General features: G+C 31.4%; 1 protein-coding gene across 2 annotated transcripts; it reads left to right on the top strand.

The window, feature by feature from the left end:
* Positions 1-2528: 2528 nt before the first annotated feature.
* LOC100742966 (elongation of very long chain fatty acids protein 4-like) lies at positions 2529-21043 on the top strand. 2 transcript variants are annotated; one of them, XM_012385925.3, is made up of 7 exons: positions 2529-2873; positions 17260-17341; positions 17483-17670; positions 17751-17831; positions 17904-18075; positions 19090-19367; positions 19439-21043. In XM_012385925.3, exons 2-7 carry the CDS (start codon positions 17263-17265, stop codon positions 19589-19591), a joined length of 951 nt encoding a protein of 316 aa, XP_012241348.1. In that variant the 5' UTR covers positions 2529-2873; positions 17260-17262; the 3' UTR covers positions 19592-21043. The 2 variants fall into 2 exon arrangements, with proteins under 2 accessions (XP_012241348.1, XP_003484909.1); XM_003484861.4 differs by lacking the exon at positions 2529-2873 and adding an exon at positions 13975-14366.
* The last annotated feature ends 112 nt before the right edge of the window (positions 21044-21155 follow it).

Raw genomic sequence — 21155 nt, 5'->3', positions numbered from 1 at the left:
TCCTCTTGTTGCATGTAAATCCGACTTCTATCGATCTGAATCACTTTTTAACATTCTAACCTTTCAATACTTGAATTATTTTATTTTGTGTAATCGTCTAACTCATTTCATTTATAATCCTTTTTCTCCTTGATATCTTTTCCATAACTATTTTTTCTTCCATCGAGATACTATTTAAATATTTATGATAATATGATACACTATTCTTTTTTTAATCATGGGAATTTCTTTTTGTATCTTTTATTCATGCAGTGGGCTTCTGTAGAGTATTCATTATTCTACATATTAACAATGCATAAACCATTTACACTTTTCAGTAATATTGTATTAACCTAACTTTTATACATTATTTCACTGTTTGATCGTTAATGGGTTAACTGAAAATTAACAACATGTTCCTCATGTCATGTTATTGGTTTCGTGAGAACAATCATGTCTATTTTACACTTGCACCTGAAGAGGTCTGTCCTGAAGAAGTAGACTGTTATGTCTATGAAATGTCGACGCAAAGTGCAATTACAAGTGCAAGTTATCATCGCGAAAGCTTGAAATCTAAAATGTCCTTAATGTTTAAACCTTTACATTCAAAAATAATTAATTCTGTAATTTTTATTTAAGTCTATAAGAAATAAAAGTACCTATCAGCTTTTTTCCTGATGTTATGACTGCCATTGTGTTTCCTGATTTTTAAACTGTCATACAGTAAACTTCTTGCCACATAGTTTCCCGCGGAATAAAAAGCATGGTGTTCTCTGGAATGTGCCAATTATCGTAGAAATCGTGTCGAGTTCGAACAACCAATCAGAGCCGAAATAGAAAAAAGCGAGGTCTAAAGGACGACCAATCAGGAAGCGGATGTGCCTTAATTAATTTTTACGAGTGAATACATATTTGAGAACAATTATTTGTCAAATGTGATTTCTTTACCTTCGTTCTTTGACGTCATAATATGTATTTTCTATATCCATCAAGCTTACGTGATACGATAAACGTAGATAACTTTCTGTTTCTATGTGAGCTGATTTATCGAATCGGCACAATTTTTATTATGCAGCACGAACTTTAAATAAATTATATATGGATTCGAATACAAGAAGAGTATTATTAATGAGGTTAAATTTAATAATAATTCTTTAGAATTCACTAATTACATAATTTTACCTCATAAATGTGTTAATTTTTTAAAGTTTCAAATTAGAAAATTTATGTTTAGATAAGGTTAAAGGTTAGGAATTAGCTAACATCAAACTTTACAAATATGAATGATAATATGTAACAATGTATAAAAAACATAAGAGATATATGGATAAATAAATTACTGTGTCTAAAATATTGTTATCCATCTTTCTTTATTAATCGATTACTTAATCTTTTTATTATAGCAAAATCGGTAAATTGTTATCACTGACATTTTAATATTAGATTAGCTGTTTGTACGTAGTCCTCCAAATACATATAATAGTTGTTTATAATATACATGTAAGAATAGATTCAGAGTAATTACTAACGTATAATTTTGTATAATTCAATTAATTTAAAAACAATTACAAATACGTTCCGTACAATACTTTCACGCGAATTTCTACTCAGCGTGTACCACTAGTTGCACACATTATGATAATATGTATTATATAATTTAAAACAAGAATATTATCGGTGGTGTATACTTATAGGCGGCATGAAGCGTATTAAAGATTACATTAGTTTGAAAAATTTATAAAACCCATTATAATATACGAAATAAATAAAGAAACTAAGAAAGTGTGTAAAATACTTATTCAAAATTACTATTATAACATAAATATAATTATACAAAGGAGGACAACAGTACCAGTAAATACAAAATCCAGCCCAGAGTCCAAAGTCCAAAGAATAAATAGATACGTCACTTCGTTGACATCATCACTTCGTAAATTCATTCAAAAACTAATCCTAAACGAATTTATTTTAACTCCAATGACACAATCAAGGAACGATGAGGAGCGCAACTCATCTGCGTCGGATTCTGGATTTAAACGAAACTGTACATACATACACATATATTTCATTGAATATTCTATAGCATTAAATGCACATGAACAATAAAACGGCTATGCATATTGTAAATATCAAATGTATCCGAAACACTGAACTACTTTCATAAGAATCTGCAGTAATCATTTGTACGAAAATTTCGTTCTATGCATCCATGTGGTAATACATAGTAAGGGTTAATATCTTATATCCATATTGGTTACAATTGATTACGAATATACAAATGAAGAGCTTACACCATAAGAACTAATAAGAAGTATACAGTGGACTGTAACTGTGAACCATTCGATTGGTCACTTCCTTTATTGCATGAACCTCGATATCTAGATATTTCTTCAATCCTGTTTTGTACAACAATCGAAGTTCTATTGTACATATTTGATTGTTCTAACATATTCATCAGAATATGGTTTTTCAGAATCCATTGTAACCAAACGATATCCTACGTTCATCCTAATATCCCATACAATACGACGTGAGCTCCCCTTAGTTAGCAGTTGTATTGATTTCTATGATGGCGGCCGACCGGCGCCTGCACCGTCCACACTCGAGAAACCTAAAACAGCTTTTGTCGTGTTTTCCTCGAAATACATTAATGAATCGTGTACAGTGTCTCCTATCTATGTTATATATTTAAAGATTAATCAGATGTGCATGGCATACATATTACGTGAGTTCCTTTGTTAAATTTGGGACTTATTAACTGCGGAATAACCGACGAAACGGCGAAGATTCGACAACGACGATGATGTTCGTATGTCTGCGAGGTCCTTGACGCGAAACCACCACTGGTGTTCAAATTCCTGACATGAGTCTCGTGATAATTTAAAAAAAAGACGGTGAGTAATTTTTTCGAAGGGATAAATGGTGGTTAAATACGAAAGAGAAGATTTAAGATGTTTTTGGTTATGTTCTGGGAGGTTCGTTAGTGCGGACTGGAACAGCGTGCCGATCAAAATAGTTATAATAAGTTATGTGTATATATTTGATTATATAGAATGAATCACGTAACTGTCACACTAAGATTATTAATTCTCGATTAGAGATCTATTTTGATTATTTTTTCCATTAACATAGATGTATAACCTTTCAGATCATTTGGTACATAATTTTATTTATTAACCTATTAACCGAATTATAGCTTAAATCGCCATACTATACAAATAAATCCAATTTAGCTATTTTGTTCAATGATATATATGTGTTTGTTAGGATTTTTTATGAATAAAAGTGTCCAAGTGTCTATGTTCCTATTATTATTCACTAGATCTTCCCCTAGATTACAACCAATAGATAATAAAGTAGAAATTCAAACTTTTTTCAGAGGCAAGTTGACTGTGGTTAACTTTGGTGTAACTATTTAGTTCTATTTTTATTCCCCATTCACTTTTAAGTCTGGTGTAGACTTGGCGAACAGTCGCGATCGAACGTCTAGACTCTAGAGGGTTGCACCAAGTACATATTATATTTTAGATAAAATGCACGTGGCTATTTTTTTACTTTTCTTTACAATATTTCAAATTTTGTGCCGTATTCTACGAAGAATACCTTCTTCATTCTTATATGTTGTATTATATTCGATATATTTAAAAATTTCTTTTTCTGTTCTGTTTAATAAGAAAATGTTTTGTACAACTTCTCATCTTCTTCACTATACTATATTCAAAATAATTACGCGCGATAATTTAAATATTCATCGCAATAAATATTCATTGTTCGCCGAATAACAGTGAATTTGCTCAAACGTAGAGTAAAAGTTAAACATTTATACAACTACAGCTTGTTCCTTTTTTTTGTAGTGACCTTCGAAAAAAATTTTGCTTTACGTAAATGACATTGCGTGAATAGTTTTGATGAGTAATTTCGAAGTTTGCTAAATAAATAGTATCCTCTTACGTGATGAAATTTAACTAACAAAAACATTATATAAAATGTTCTATTCTAATGATATTTATTTTTACTCAATGTTTTCATTTTTCTAACCTCAAAATCATTATTTTTTAAATCACCAGTTTGTAGTATATACACAAGTAATTAATCGTAAACATTTGCGTTATCGAATAGTTGCTTTTCTTTCTTTAAGTAACTTTCATTGTCCGGTCGCTCGGATAACACTGTAATTTACAAGTTAAACAAATCGCGTTTAGGATTAGATGCGTGTGGTATCTCGCCATGCTTGTTGCATTGGGGAGATTTCACTTTCGCTGCGTCTTCAATCTTAACAGGTAAATTCGCGGTTGGAAATGCAAATCGACCCACGGTGAAATCGACAGATAGAGAAAGAGTACACGATCGAAAAGACAGACATAAAGCGTAATAACTGATCGATTATAAGTTAGGCGATGTCGGTGGCATTCATCATTTTGGTTAGATACGATATCAATTGTAGTTGAGGAAATACACATGGATATTTTATTTATACCCTTTCGAGTTATATAAAGAATTTTAAAAAAATAACTTTAAGCTTATGGACATGAAAATACTAATGACAGCAAATACAAATATTGAAGTAAAAATAACATATATATATATATATATATATATCTTTTTCATATATACATTATATCAAATACATAAATGTATTCTAGTACATCATTAATTCTGAATTATTTTTTATTGTAACATAAATCTTTTATTCTACAAAAAAAATTTGAGACGCAGTTTTGACGTTTCAAATTGTTGGATGACGGGATAATTTCGAATCTTTAAATAGAATTGTCAATTGATTTGAATTTGTTATAGCTTTTCTTGTGATTAGAGTAACTTTCACTAAAAAGTTTTCAAAATAATGCAGCCACGATACAGCGAGATATAAGGTGATATGTGATTAATTTGTACGATTAGAAAACAAGAGAGAGTCAAAGTACAGTAAAAAGGAAAATAGGTTGCCTATTGTCAGACATTTTTTTTTAATCAATGTGATTGAAAGTGCATGTGTATACATAACAATTAAATCTTATCGCTTTTCTATAAAAAATAATTTAAATATTTAGGTATTGTTAATGACAGTTAATGACGATTTTATCTAGAATCTTTAGTTAGATCTTAGAAATGTAATTATCCTTTCTATAACATTTGAATTAAATAAACATTAACTAAATCAACACAAATATTATTGTTTTTCTTAGTTATTTAGTTCCATTAATTTAAGCAGTATATATAATAGCATATATAAATAAATATTGATATGAAAGTTCTTGCTGTTATTAATCATCGTATATTTCTCGCTATTCTCTCGAGTCTAAACATTGACCTGAAAGTGAGGTTGATCGTGGCAAGTTCAAGCAACCGGTACAGAAGAAAGTGCGAGCCAGCCTCCGATCAAATCATGCATCAGGAAAATGTTGAACAAATTGTCTTTATCGACATATGCATGCGCTGACATTGGCATTAGTTGCAATGGAAACGTAGTTCATTATAAATTTCCTGTCTAGACGAATCTGTTAATTTGTTTCATGTTACATCAATTGAAAATTTATATTTCCCACATACACAGTAGATGTTTCTTTTTTTTTTTTGGTTATTTCCATGGGTGATCGTTAGAGCATCTTTAGAAGCCTTTAAAAAGATTTTGAAAAGTTGTTTAAATATAGTTTTGATTTGTCTATTCATATTTTCAATTTGTTACGTTATGTAAAATTTTCTATATTTTCCTAAACAGTTTCAATCAAATCAATTTTGAATCGTCTTGAAAAATAAATTAATTAATAACCTTAAATATAAAGATAGGATGCAAAGACCGAGATAACCTCCAAAAACAAATAACACCTTGTAATGAACAATGATAAACGAAAGTTAGAGTACAAGGTAAATAACAAGACACTGCAAAGCAAGAACTGCTTTCAAAATGAAACTTGTAAAACGTACGTAGTATACAAGATCAATCACCTTTCACCTTTTAAGATACCCACGAGTTGGATGCTATCGGCGCTTGCTTTTCACCATGTCTATTCTCTCAGATTTCCTTCAATATAATCTGCTTCTATTAATGACAATGGCTTGTACGTTACAATATTGTATCATTCGCAGGAATCGATAGAAGATAACAGTTGATACTATCTAATGTCTATTTGGTGTAGGGGAGGGGTATTAAACTCTGTTAGTAGAGAAATCCGTATTAAAGCAGACATAGTGTTCTCAGAAGATGAAACCTTCTGAATATTGTGGGAATGAAGTAAAATAAAAGAAGATTTTTTTAATTTACTTCTTAACTGCAAAAGGAAACCTTTACTAGACATTTATCATGGTTCATTTAATACATACTAATTGAAGTGACAAAAAAGAAATAGCAGAACAGTGAAAGGATTAAATGCTATGGAAGTTAGTAATAACTGTTCATTAGAATTTATAGCTAAAAGAAAAAATAAATTCCTACTTAACGCAATTGTACAGAAGAAATTTTTAGAAACTCAATAAATAATACGCTCATAATTGAGGAATCAAATTGGCTTCGATTCATGTAAAACACGTATACTATCTCATTATTTCTTCCATAATATATTTCTGTTTTTTTTATCCTTTCCTTTTTCGCACTTCTAATCATGTATAGTTGTTCGGTAACTTGTAAATTCGATCGCATTGGAGGTCTAGTTATCGGTTGATATGTGTAGATTCCTTCTTTATCATTGGTCTGAATTTTCTGAATTCAACGATGAACGATAATAATGATTTCACGGTTATAACGATCTGAAGAATACTGATGATTTCGACTGATTATACGTGTAGTTGGTTAGCCTCGGGAGAAAGGAAGTGTGGTAACCACTCTCTACCTGACAACTTTTTCCTTCGTTTCGACCGGTCGTTTCGCCGGCAATCGACTATCGCAAGGCTCTGGAAAGCAGTTTCACTGAATCAACTATTTAGATCATATGCCAGATATAATAATTTCAAATTATACCCCAATAAATAACGATTCGTATAAAAGTTTTCATTTTTCCATTGCAGGCAATTCGAAATAAAAATGTATAAATAGATTCGTAGACAATTCCTCGAAAAATATGACGGAATTTAATTGTTCGTAATAATCTTTGATCATTTTGTAATATTAATTTTAAAAGGAATCAGGGATAAATTTTGTGTTTTTATATTTAAAATAAGATAAATTGTTTAGAATTTTGTTTTTTTATATTTACATATACGTTACGTTTCTTTTAGATACACATATTTTTGTTCGGCTTTAGGTGAGTAACCATGTACGTATATTTAGTTACAGACAAAAATATGTGTATCTAAAAGAAACGTAACGTATATGTAAATATAAAAAAACTAATATGTACTCTTTGTTGCATTATAATTATGTAATTACTATAGGCAAATAATTGCGAGCTCTTTGAAATCTGAATACCATATTTTGTACTAACGGGAATGATTTTCAAATATAGACTAAACTATCCTTTAAAAATTTAGAACTATTTTTTAAGACCGATTTCACATTTCTATAAGTAGTATACATCAAGATTATCCGCCACTGCCGCGCCGATTGCGCTTCTGATGTTATGTAGTTTCTTACTACTAGCAGTGAGGTTAAAGTTCGTATGTTCTACAGTACAAGTACAGTACAGTACAGTATAACACATCCTACACATATCAAGGTTGTGAAAATTCTTTTCATCACATATGTTTACATATTTTGTCGGCTGTATGCTTATATTTTCTACTTATTTTATCATAAATTGTTATTTCATTCGTATGATATAGAAGACTAAGAATCATAATGATGTAAGTCAGACCACTGCCATTTTTCGTAACGATATAATATAATTTTCATATAATATTTAAAATATAAAATTTCGAGTTCTTTCCTTTAAACAAATTGCAGAAAAATCTAAATAAACTATCGTTCATCTAAATAAGCTATGTGTAAAGATTGCATTTCGTAATTCTGATAACGACGGAGGGTGACGATTTTTAAACAATGAAATATTTACGACCGGTTCTCGGGACGTTAATAACAGTCAACAAATATTTAACGAACATAGTTAAATATTAACTCTTTGAATCCACATACATTTCGCAATATTCATTTCCGTGATACAGGTATCCACGAATTCGAAGTATGCCAGTAGATCATATTCTCTCGGCACGTATTACATATATGTAGAACTTATAGAAATAGATATTCCATTTGTCGATGCACGCGCCCTCGTGGGAATAATCAGATTATATGATTTAATTCCATTATTCGAGTTAAGATAACCGATTAATCATCGAATTTTTTCAATAGTTAATAAAAGAAAGACAACAAGATCATGAAATTTTTATGATGTTAAAGATAAACATGAAATTAATCAAACGTTAAAAATGATATGTTTAAGTCGTACAAAACATAAGAAAGATACAAAACCGTGGTCAGGATAAAATATACTTTTGCTGTGGTTTAGTGACTAAATGTTCATATTTACTGTACTTCATTGTCTTTTCTGGAACATTAATTTATGCCCCTAAGCAAGTGCATACATTATTCTGATACAAAATACAAAATTACTGCTTCTTGTTTATATGACAGTAGTATCTGCATATTACTTGCTTATCCCTAATATAATCTTGTCATACGTTTCGCAGCAATTAACCAGCTGTCTGTTCACTGTTAATTTTACGGGTTACGTGAATTAAGAATCGCGAGAATGATTCGATATATAATTCTCGTTTACTAAATAATTTTAACGAACCAAAGTGTATCGTTAGAGCAATTAAACATGTCATTTTTAATTAGAAAGATATGAATTATTAATGGAAACATATAAAGCGTTCAATTAAACTTTTTCCAAAATCCCCAAATAAAAGAATTTTAGGGAATTTCAGAACGTCGAAAGAATTCATACGTTGTACTATATAACAAAGATAACCTCAATTTAAAAGAGGGACTAGCTAAAAAATCCTGGATTTGAAGAATTCTAGAAATATATAAATTGAAGAAATTTTTATTATAAAAAATTAGGATAAATCAGAGTTCTATACAAAGTAGTTGACGTAGAATGTGTTGTGGAATCTAAGTCCAACTTTCTCTTGTAATTTAATGAGAAATGCAGGAATCTGAGAGCATGTAGTTTATGTGTTCTGGCACTAATAAACGTACGTTATATTCTTAAACGTTCTGATGTTCAATTAGGACTTATACCGAATCCTGATGTGCAGAATAAGCGTTGATATTATGTAAATGTTCTTTTCAAAGCATGAGTTCTCGATTCGTACAAACATGTATCTACATACATATACATATGTATAGGAAAATTAGGAAAATTGCAGGTTAGATATACATATATACAGATATATGTATACATATGCATAGGGAAACTGGAGGTTAAATTAAAAAGTGGTTAAGGCTAAGATATATTTGCTTCTGGTAAGATATTTTACTAGAAAATTTGGTCACGCCATATTATGCCTAGAGCAGTATGCTAACTCTCCTAAACTTATGCATTCTCCAAATTCTAAACAGTTAAGACTTCTCGTAGAAGATGTCTAACAGTTTTATATTAAAGTGCTAAGTAAAGAAAAAAATATTGGTTATAAATATTAGTAAATTTTACAAAAGTTAATTTTCTCTAAAATGAAATTTCATATCAAAGAAATGTATTTCATATTTTTCATTCGTTTTTGCGTAAAGATCACGATACATTGCATAAGGATGAATGTGTAAAATGTGTAATAATTTTGAAATCACGTAAAATATTTCTCCGAGAATTGCAGCTTTGATGACAAGTATACCGCTTAATTCGCAAATTTTATAGGTTATAAAAATGCAAACGCGTACAATTCGCGTGCTATTGCATCGTCATCGATTAATTTCACAAACAAGTACTGTAGCGTTCTAATTACGAGGTCTTTAACGTCATTCGTTTGCAATGAAAGTAAGAACTTAAATTCAAAACTTATCAACAAAAAAGTTATCATGTACAAGATTAAAATGGCGTAGAAAATGAACAAGAGTACTTTATGCAGGAAATACAATGTATAATTAAGCAAAGCATTATATTTTCGCGGTTGTAAAATATGTTTAGGATGAAGTCTCGTGATAGTTTGTTAATTGCAACTTTCTCTAATGTGATATCAGATTTACAATGTAGCAAACACATAGTTTAAAGAAACAGAGAAAATAATCGAAGAGGAAACAACATCACATTTGTTATATTAATCGTTCCATAAGTATCATTTTTTTTTATTACTGTAATTTTTATGAAATATTAATCCCTCTATATGGATTACTCAGTTTATTATAATTATTTCAAACGCTTTTGCTTATACTTTCACTGCTAATAATAAGGAGTGTTATTTCGAAAAGTAAACAGTGTGATTAGTGAAATATTTTTATCCAGATTGCACACTATTTTTTAATTGATATCAATGACGTTTCTACTACACGTATAGTAATTGATTTTTATATTATCACATCTTATATTTTTATAATAGTTATGTATTTCATTATCAATAGTGTGGCATTTGCTCATGGGCTATGCGTACGGAAGAGGGAAAGAAGTAAATCCGGATGAAAGTTTGCTCCGGGCGCAATTGGGTTCCATTGATCTCATTTTGTCCGTGAAAACAACTTTTTTTATTTTTACCAATTCTCATTAACCACGCGAATTATTATAATTAAGGTCATGAACCATTGTAATAACACATAAAGAAAATTATCTAATTTTTAAAGAAATTTGGTAAAACACAAAATTCATCAAAAATTGTATTTTGTATTTTATTAATCTTAAAATGAATATTTTATAAATGAAAGTTTTGATCGAAGTTTCATATGAATACAAATGAAGAAAGTTTTGTATAAATAACTGTTTTGATTCAAGTATGTATTTATTCGAGTGAGTCTTTGTAAAAGTAGTCATTTAAATTATATAAATAACGTAATAAGAATAAAAATTTCTGTTTTGAAATATTTAAATTCCATAAAATAAGAAAACATCTTGCGCGTGTATGTTATTGATAGGTTATCTAAATCTTTTTAAAAATATTTCAAGTATAGCACAAGATCTCTTAAATTCTTAAAATTATTAATCTTAGATCGACGAGTCTAGGGTTATTTTATTAACCGTATTCCGAAATTCAAAAGATCGATTGATTGATTAAATGACGATGCAACGGAACTTCTGCGTGAACGAGCAGTTTCTTGACCGAGATAAATACCAGGCCGAGCGAAAAAGAATGAAGCCGAAGCGCGAAGAAAAAAGCACAGGCCGGACTGCTGTATACTATACGCGTGTACGCCGACGAAAGTAACCGGCCGCGCTTTCTCCTTCTGCAGTCAGATTCCTTCAACTGTTTCTTTTTTGTCTCCATTTCCTCCTCCGCCTCTAACTTTTGTCAGAGCACGAGAAAAAAGGATGGGTCAGTGATAGTTATGGACATGATGGGCATTCACAGGTCAAGCTTTGAAATGCCTACAAGTGACTTAAGAGGTTATGTAGCACAACAATGAATAACCACCAATTTCTTTAATCGTCTTCCTTTCTTTTTAACTTTTTCAATTAAGCTTAAAGATCTAACTCAAACTATAAAACATTTACAAGTGATACTGTGCTCTCTAAGAGGTCATGATTGTTATGAAAGCATTATACAATAATTGTGTTATAATGAGAGTAGTAATCAGGAGATAAAATAAGATTTGAAAAAAAATAGATACATATATACATGCATATATAACTTGTAACACTTACGTTACATTATAGGAAGATAAATCGCTTTCATCATCACCATACGGTGTTAGATACTAAACACAAAATTAGACATTAATCATAACAAAAAGAAATTGGCTTTTGGTTCCAGTAGACTTCTTTGCTTCTAGCAGAGGAGTGTTAATTTATATTGTACTTTTTAGTTTTAATGTGGTCTATGCATCGATTATTGCAATGCATAACTGACAGAAACATTCCAATTAGTTGATCCCATTAAATATCTATGAGATGAATCGAAATCGGTTTTTCCTTACCTCCGTCTACGGATTCCTCGAAAGAAGCATATGCTTCCTGTTCAAATTCATCCATATTTTATCCAATTTACGTTAGACAATTAATTAATGTTATATCCATCAAATTAGGGCACAGAAAGTAGGATTATGTATTCAACGATTTTTATGTCAGAGATTTTGACAGTTGCGAATCTCATGAATTATTTCTCCTTTTTGGGGGTTTTTTAGGTTATCTTCGAACAGCTGCAGAATTTTTATCTAAAAGCTAGTTGGTATGGGTTAAGTTTTGTCCCTCTCTTTTACATTTTATAATTTATCTTGGGACGGATGCAAAATGTTTATTTAAATGATGTCCCAAATTTTGTAGTTGGCAGCTAAACATTTATGCAAATAGCGAAAATAAATCTTTTTTAAATTGCTTGCTATGTGATAAATGAAAAGGCAACTTAACTTGCTATTCAAATATATTTATAGCGCAATAAAACACGTGGGTTTGTGATACGAAAATTTAATAGATTCGTTTAGGAAACGTAACTTTTCGTCTGAAGCTTATATTGAGGAATAAATAAGTTTATATTTGGTTTTAAATGCCTAAAAAATGTTTTCGAGTAAGAGATGATTAAGAACTAAGAATTAGTGTATTTACATATTCGGAAACGTGTTTTACGGTTAAAAGAGGACCACTGACCTGTTTTAATTCATCACTCGAAAGACGAGTTTTATGTTGTGTATCGCTTTCTCTTGGATCCATATTTACATCCTCACATCTGCCCGCGCGACATCTCTTTAAAGTCTCGTAAATAGCTCTGTGCATACTTCTATCGACGCTTATACCACATACGAATTTGCTTATAACCCGATACTACTTTGATCCAATTTTGAATCAATGAATATGGAAATTTTTCATTTCCAAAAACTATAATTTCTATAAAACATAACCTTCCTTAATTATTTCAGCTCCATTTTATTCTCAAAGAAAGCCAATATTTATCTGAAGCTATTCAACAGTCTCCCTTAAATTGAACCATTTCCCATCGCGCACTCACCCTCCTATAATGGTACCATTTTGTACTTCTTCCTTTCCCTTTCTCTCGACCAGCAAGCATCTCCACCTGTCAAATCATTCAACCAAAAACGAGAGAAAAAACCCCGGCCGAGCATCCTAACCTTCACCTCGAAATCGAGGCCACGAACGAAACAGTCGTGTAACCAGTGCTCTCGAAACCGATCCGGTTGTGATTCGATCTATCAGCCACACACAGCGTCGTCGGTAACGTTCCACAGTGGTATACAAAGTGGTAATTTCATAGTCAAAATCCAAGTTTTTGAAACGTAACTTGGACTTTGATCGGTCTTCATAATAACGATTTCTCTTGCGCATCCAATCTTCTATAGGGCACGAATTTGTTTATTTCAACGTGTTTCTTAATAATATTAATCAAATCCAACCCAAACCGATATTCAATTCATTCCGTTAATCAATCACCTGCCGATACATGTAAGTCATAAAACATACATAAGTATGTGTCTAAATAAACTGCACGACATGCATAAACTTTTTATGTATAATGTAAATAATGATCTCCGCATCTTAAAATTAATATTTTTGGATATTTGGATCATCAAAGCAATCATACATGTTGTAAAAAAAAATCACAAATTCGGTGTTTTCCAAAACGAAGTTCAGCCCAGATTTGTGTTGGAAAAAGATAGATACGTATAAAGACATTTACAATTTTGGCGACGAAGTGCCACTTCTCAAAACACTGTACATTCGAAGAACTAACACTCCCCTCGATTATAGCCCCTCATTCGCTGTAACAGCAGAGGGGAGAGGAAAGCAAACGAATCGCGCGGGGTGGGACACGCGCCTTCATCGTTTTGACCGATTCCAAACGATCTATCCCCACGGGTTCGATATAATCTTCGAAGTAGCGGAGGGGTTTTGGCCTCGTTTAACGTTTCACGTGCCGATGAAATCGTACTACCTCCGGGAACGTGAGGTTACCACCAGCAGGAGAATCGGCAGACGGACGACACCAAAGTTATAAAGTGGACCGGAGAAGAGGCTACAAGGCGCTGCCACTTTGCCGATCGACCTCGTCGTATGACGATCCTCTCCTCGTGTGAACAAGTACAAGTACCGATTCCTAGCGGCACCTCCGCTGGTGTCAGCTGTCCGACAGTAGATTTATTAAAACGTGTCATGTCACTTTGACAAAACCGCGACTGCGTGCAGGAGAGTAGATCGCAGAGTAATCGTAGAGGCGCTAGTGACTATTTGTTCTCGATATATACGATATTAGACCGCTTTTGTATAATATTTAATCGTATTAGACGTTCGTCGTTGGTGTGTGCGGGGAAGAAAAGGATCACGACGGTATCGCCGTTAGCTTCTTGACGATCAGTAGTATACGAGGTAAGAAACTCCCTGACCTTCTTGTGCTGAAATCTATTCAACTGCTCTTTGAAAATTCAACTTTATGTGCAAGTGTGAAAGAAAGACTTTAACTGGAGGTCCTGTGGAAATTTATCTGGAAAATATGTGATTTTTGGGCATTTTTGAACAAGAGTAAGTCTCTATGAAAGTTTTGAATCCTGTTCCTGAAATTCTAAACTTTCTGAAATAGGAAAAGAAAAAGAAAAATTAAGAAAAATTGTAAATTCTTATCTTTTTTCTTGTACTCTCATAGAGCATGTAATTTAAACATTTTTTGGGAGAAATATAGTTTTGATTCAGGTGTCCCTAATGGAGTTTTGGATAGAATTCTAGATGAGGTTCTCAATGAGGTGTACTTTTCCTTTGAAGAGTTTGTAATTATTTTCATATCCTTCGTCAGAGATTGAAAGAAAATCAAAGAGATTAACAGAAGAGTAGCTGCTAACGTTATGATATAGTAGAACCTCGATTATCCGAGGTAATGTGACACGAGTCTATCTCGGATAATAGAAAACTCGGATATTGGAAAAAATTATAAATATTGCAAAGGCTGTTAGTATTCATAAATCGTATTCATAAAATCATAGAAAACATTTTGATAATGCAACTAAATAATGTTTTGATAAAATACATATATTTAAATTTAATTAATTATTTAATCGGTTGAAAGTTTAATTAAATGCTTTTACAATATCTGTCTATTTATACTTTTGTACTTTTCGTGTTAAAATTCGTATTAAAATCGTTTAAAACTTCGAAAAAGATGAAGTTATGCTAAAGTTCAAAGGACCTCAGATAATACGGAACTTTTTAAAAACTTAAAAAAAAAATTAAATTTCACTAACAGAAAGATGTAAATACCAAAATTAAATAAGAACACAATTAACTACAATGTGAAAGAATATATTTAAAAAAGGAAAGAGAAACGAATGAAAAACGATACACCGTAAACGAGGGTGTCTAGAAATTAACATATCGTTCGACAATGAACAGCTTGTATCATGTGTCGATTGTGAGATATCCACGGCACATTCCATTGCTTACAGCAAATAAACTAGTCTTGTAGGTAATTTCACTCAGCTTCCAGAGATTACAAATTGATTTATCAGAGAGACTTTCTCCCGAGAAATCATTCGCTCGTTGCTCGTACCAGGCATTTGAAGATCAGTGACATTGTAGCTGTATATTCTGCCAATGATTAATAAAAATCATAATTTATTTTCTTCAAAATCGTATAAAAACGTCGGTTCGTTCCAATGGTTTAATCACAAGGGGAGAAACTGTTTTAGAAGAAGTTGTAACTTCTTTTTTCGGGTAATTTAACCTCGATGATTGGCCGTATTTGTTTCTTTAAGTGAGACTCAAAAATGATACTTTCGATGAGTGAATGTATAAATTGGACGAAGCGCTGTATGGTAGTTCCAATTGCCACATACCATATACGCGGTGTCTTGCAATAAAACGATAAATTCGAAAGTGAAATGATTATGTATATGAGAATGAATCAGAAATATAGAATAAAGCTTTCTAATGTAAAGCTTCGTTTTCAAAGAAATTGAATTTGAAAATTTTCCAAATATGACTACGCATAAACAAATTTCTACTGACGCTATTACGCTGTTAGTCCTAAGTCTGCGACCTTAAGTTTACTGACGCCGTTTACATATTAGATCGTCTAAATCCACGCAGTTTTTCTCAGGTTTTTGTTTTGAAAATCCCTCGAAATTCTTGAATACTCTCCCAAGTCTCTAGAATATCATCCAATAGCTTTTATTTGCTACATGTTACCTTAATTTTTTTAAGCAAAGCAAAATTTAAACAGAAATATAGAAATAATGAAAAAGTGTTTAAAATCGTTGATCGAAAATGACCCAACATGCAGACGGACGGTTAATTATACGTCGATAAATAATTAATTTTCCGATATTGGACGGTTTAAATATAAACAAAATTTTCCATCCCTTGATAATTCTATAAAATAATGAACGCGAAAGAAAATAAAAAATCTTATACAAAGAGAAAATTTAATATCGATATCTATGTGACAATAATTCTATCATATTTTCTTATATATATATTTAACAAAAAATCAACAAAACTTTAAAGAAATAGTCGAACAAGTTTCATTAACAAGAAGCATGCAAACAGCGTCAGATTTCGCGGATCCAATCAACGCTCCATAAGGTGGTTTAATTAATGCAAGATGAAAGCTAAATTTGCCATACCGGGGGGAGAACATGCACTTGCACTTGCTACAAGTTCACGGCGAAGTTAAACCGCAAATGAAAGTAGACATTCCTAAGTTGCTGTCGGAGCATCGACCCAACTCGAAACCCGAGCTGTTCGAAAGATCCAACGAAACGTGTTTTCCCGCAGACGATTAGGGAGATAGCGTTCGGTTTGACAGGTATAACGTGAAAGTTACATATGACGTTTCCAACTTTAAGTGAACGGCCGGATAACGCGCATAGAAGCTGCTCATTAAGCGTAGGATAATGGTGGTAAATCGCACGTGCACAGTCGTGCGCACGTTCCGCACAGGAAATCTTTGATTCATTTTTATTATAATCATTCGTTTAGTATGTGTACCGTTTGACCGGTCTCATGAAAATTCTGCTGTAATTACAAAAGAGTTATAAAATTATAGCTGACTATTACAGTAATTAAATATTCGTTTTCTATAATACAAATGTAAATTAAAATAGGCATGATAATCGTTTGTAATTGGAGATAAGCTTATATATGAGCTTACAGTCACTGTCGTGAAATGCATTGTAATTTACATTCAGTTTACTTTTTATTAAAAGTACACTCCAATCTCGAATCTGGAATTATCCGTTCACAAGTGTAATACAATTTAATCTTGTTTCAGGCAATGGCAAGCTTAATTAATTCCACAGCAACTTTAATAAATGATGCCTACAATTACTACCTCTGGACGCTATCCCTTGCCGGTAAACAGCCATATTAAAATTACAAATACAATTTTCTTTCGATACTAAATAAAAAATGCATTATTTCGAACCCTAATGTACCTAATTATTATAATTTTAATAATAGTTTAACAATTAAATTTAGTAACTACGCATTTACAGATGAACGAACGAGAGGATGGCTTCTGGTCGATTCGCCAAAACCTACATTGATATACACTATGTTGTATTTACTCATTGTATGGGCCGGGCCAAAGATCATGAGAAATCGAAAAGCCTTCAAGCTAACGTGGGCACTCGTTCCGTATAATCTTGCGATGGCCTGTCTTAACGCGTACATCGCGATACAGGTACGTTGTTTTCGCTATTAAGAGTTGGTTATGCATTTTATAATCCTGGTATCTTAATTTGTCATATTTATTATTTGCAGTTATTCGTAGCTTCCACCAGGTTACGTTATAGTTATGTGTGTCAGCCGATTAGGCACGTGACTCGTCCAGACGAATTGCAGGTACATACTAATATAAATTTTTTAATTTAAATTTAATTGATTGAAAAATAAAATAACAATTGTTTCTGTTAGATTGCTCATGCAGTCTGGTGGTACTACTTTAGCAAACTTTTGGAGTTCTGTGATACGTTTTTCTTTATCTTGCGGAAGAAGGATAATCAATTAAGCTTTCTTCATGTTTACCATCATTCCACTATGTTTTCGTTGTGGTGGATTGGTATCAAATGGGTTCCAAGCGGATCTAGTAAGTATTTATCTGTGTCCAATTCTTTCCAGACAATTATAGAGATATAGATAATTGACTACGTAAATACATAACTTGCCACTTGTGTCATCGATTATAATTTATTTCAAGTTAAACTATCCTACCGATCCATATAGTTTCTAGACATATAGTTTCTAGACATATACCGATCCATATAGTTTTTATTTACATATTTATTTTTTTAATTGGAATATTCGAAAAGAAAACTCATTTTAATTAAAAATAGCATCGATATTAAATATAAAGTAAAAAAAAATTTATTTTTTAATCATTCTTAATTTCAAACTCGAATACTTAAATATATCAATTTATACTGCTTTATAGAATGAGCTATTCCAGTCAATAACTTTTTTTTATTTAAAATTAATATTCGAAGCGAAAACTTGTTTATATTTCTCATTAAATTTTGAAACGCAACTATTCGTCCACTTTCTCCTTCTTACTTCTAAACCGTTCAATGACTGTTTAAATGAATATCATTGGTAAAATACGATAAAAATATAAAAACTGCTAATAAACATCTGCAATAGCGTATCCCTCGTTAATTACTAACATATCCACTTTCTAAATAGCGTTAAATGCAATATTGTTATATTATGTTATCGTATTATGACTAATATGTAATTCATTACATTGTAGTAAAGCTTAAGCTTGAACCGTATTAAACAATATATTTTTTCTAGATTTGTTTAAATTATACACATTAATTCCAGTCATGCTAATCGACGAATCCAAGATTTTATAGAAAGTTCACGCAATTATAGGAAATTATAATATCTCTTGGTTTATGTACAAAACATATCATAATATCTCTAGACATTTATGAATTACGAAATTAGAAGGGAAATCGTAGGATCTCGTTTTCACTGAAATAAAAAATACTTTTTGGAGTATATAATCACATGTGTATTAAATTTTTTAATGTAATATGTATTCCTTTTTTCTTTTCAACTTGTTAGAATGAAATGTTTAATTAAAAATCCTTTTTTTTAGCTTTCCTGCCAGCCATGGTGAACAGTTTTATCCATGTCCTCATGTATTCATACTATGGCTTAGCCGCATTGGGACCCTCTGTAGCTAAATATCTCTGGTGGAAGAAATATCTGACGATTCTTCAATTAATCCAATTTACTACTGCCTTGATCCTCGGCATCAATGGGATTCGGTCGGGATGCGATTTCCCACTCTGGATGCAGTATGCTCTTGTCATTTACATGGTCTCTTTCATCGTTTTATTCGGAAATTTCTACGCTAAAGCCTACATTGCCAAGGTAAATTTGTTGGAAGTCTCCCTATATTGATACTAACTGTAATATTAACATTTCTAATAATAATTTTTTAGGGTAAACAAGCATACGCAGAAAGACAGTTAGAAAAAATGAAGGCGGATACGCAATTGAAGAAAAAAATTACCGGCGCAGCTATGTGTAACGGAAACATTATGAATGGACACGCCAATGGATATGCGAATGGTGTATCTAAGAAGATTCAATGAATAATACGCTCCTAAGTCCTTCGTTAAGATATTAAGATCGCTTGAACTACGGTATATTTAGTTACAAAATAAAAGTGAACGGAAATTCTTGAAAAATAATTCGATCGGTAACGATAACTTAGAACCGGAATCTTTAGTTCTTGCAACTGCCACTTTTTTCGTGATGAGTGACGTTCAGTACACTATACTTATACATATATCGTTGCAGAAACATCGAGTTTAATAAAAGAAACCGATATTTCTTTGACGAATTAAGGTAAACGCGACTATAAACTTACCGGCCTGCGATTTTTTAATTCTTGGATCAGCAGCACAAAGTTCGACGGATCGCTGGTCTAAGGTATTGTAAATACAAATTAGTCGAGTATATTAGCAGTTTAGTCGTCAGTAGGCGAATTACATAAGATCCAGTGTGATCAATTATGATAACGTTATATAAGTTTAAATTAAGCGATCTTTTGTGTTCGACGGTTCAAATCTGCCTTGTAAAACAAAAAAAAAAAAACAAAATGAAACAGATCGTCGTGTCGGAAACTGCCTTTAGATTTTTCTCTCAGTAAATCTAAGGTTAGAATTCAAATATGACGGTCACGTTAAAGTTGTAAGTACCAATATTTGCACATTTGACGTCTAGTTAATGCTGTATCGTGATATTCGAGTATGTTGCAGTCTCTCTTTGAATACATGGAAAACAATATTCTAACACGATCATGAACTAGTATTCATGAAAATGTAAAGAATTTGAATTTAAATTTTGTTGTTATACATCTAAGATTATCTTTGTACATTATTTAATGATATTTTTAATGAACATGATTTTTTTGGAGTAACAAAAGATATTCTTTTATTAGTTATACTCGAAGATTTGTTTGTTTAATAACAAACTAGTAGTAATGTCCATCCTTTCGTTCGAATTTAATTTGTTTCGTTCGAAACAAAAGCTGATTCACTATGTCAATTGGTAAGATATTGATAAGTTAGATAAATATTTATACAAAACGTTTTTCTACAATTAATATTCTACATACAGATATAAATACACATAATAAATTAATTGCGTGCAAAAAATTTTATACGTTCCAACCAAAAATATCAAAACAATAAGACTTTTTATACATAAAGACTTTCTGGAAATTTAGATGTTTTATTGCACAAACGAATAACTCGTCCGTGAAGACATAGATTATCGCAAAACTTTTACAAAATAAATGATCATGATCGTTTGTAAAAATTAATTCGAGTTGTTTAGGCATGTTTGTTTATTTAAACTATTTCTAAACATTATTAGTCAACAAAACACTGTTAATACATTTTATTATTGGCGTAATATGTAAAGAACGTTGCAACTGTTATAAAAACGGCATTGCTGTGCAATGCAAAAAACTAAAAGATGCATTATGTTTATTTCCAATAATATTTGTTCACTATAACTTTCCAATAATATTAAAAAAATGACACAAACCAACAGATAAACTTAGATATAAAAGAGGTTATAAAAATGTATTATGTTGTATATTGTCACTATAACATAAACATGTACGTATTAAAATCAGGCTAAAATGTC

Source organism: Bombus impatiens, unplaced genomic scaffold (assembly GCF_000188095.3).
Source record: "Bombus impatiens unplaced genomic scaffold, BIMP_2.2 scf_0023, whole genome shotgun sequence".
Classification (NCBI taxonomy): Eukaryota; Metazoa; Arthropoda; class Insecta; order Hymenoptera; family Apidae; genus Bombus; species Bombus impatiens.
Note: the sequence above shows the minus strand (reverse complement) of the source record. Positions and strands in the feature narration are given on the sequence as shown.

What these genes read in the sequence shown, in the direction of transcription:
- LOC100742966 (XM_012385925.3), top strand. Translation starts at nt 17,263, where the DNA reads ATGGCAAGCTTAATTAATTCCACAGCAACTTTAATAAATGATGCCTAC. An exon ending in CTCGTCCAGACGAATTGCAG is followed by an intron (nt 17,832 to 17,903) that starts GTACATACTAAT and finishes TGTTTCTGTTAG; the next exon opens with ATTGCTCATGCAGTCTGGTG. An exon ending in ATGGGTTCCAAGCGGATCTA is followed by an intron (nt 18,076 to 19,089) that starts GTAAGTATTTAT and finishes CCTTTTTTTTAG; the next exon opens with CTTTCCTGCCAGCCATGGTG.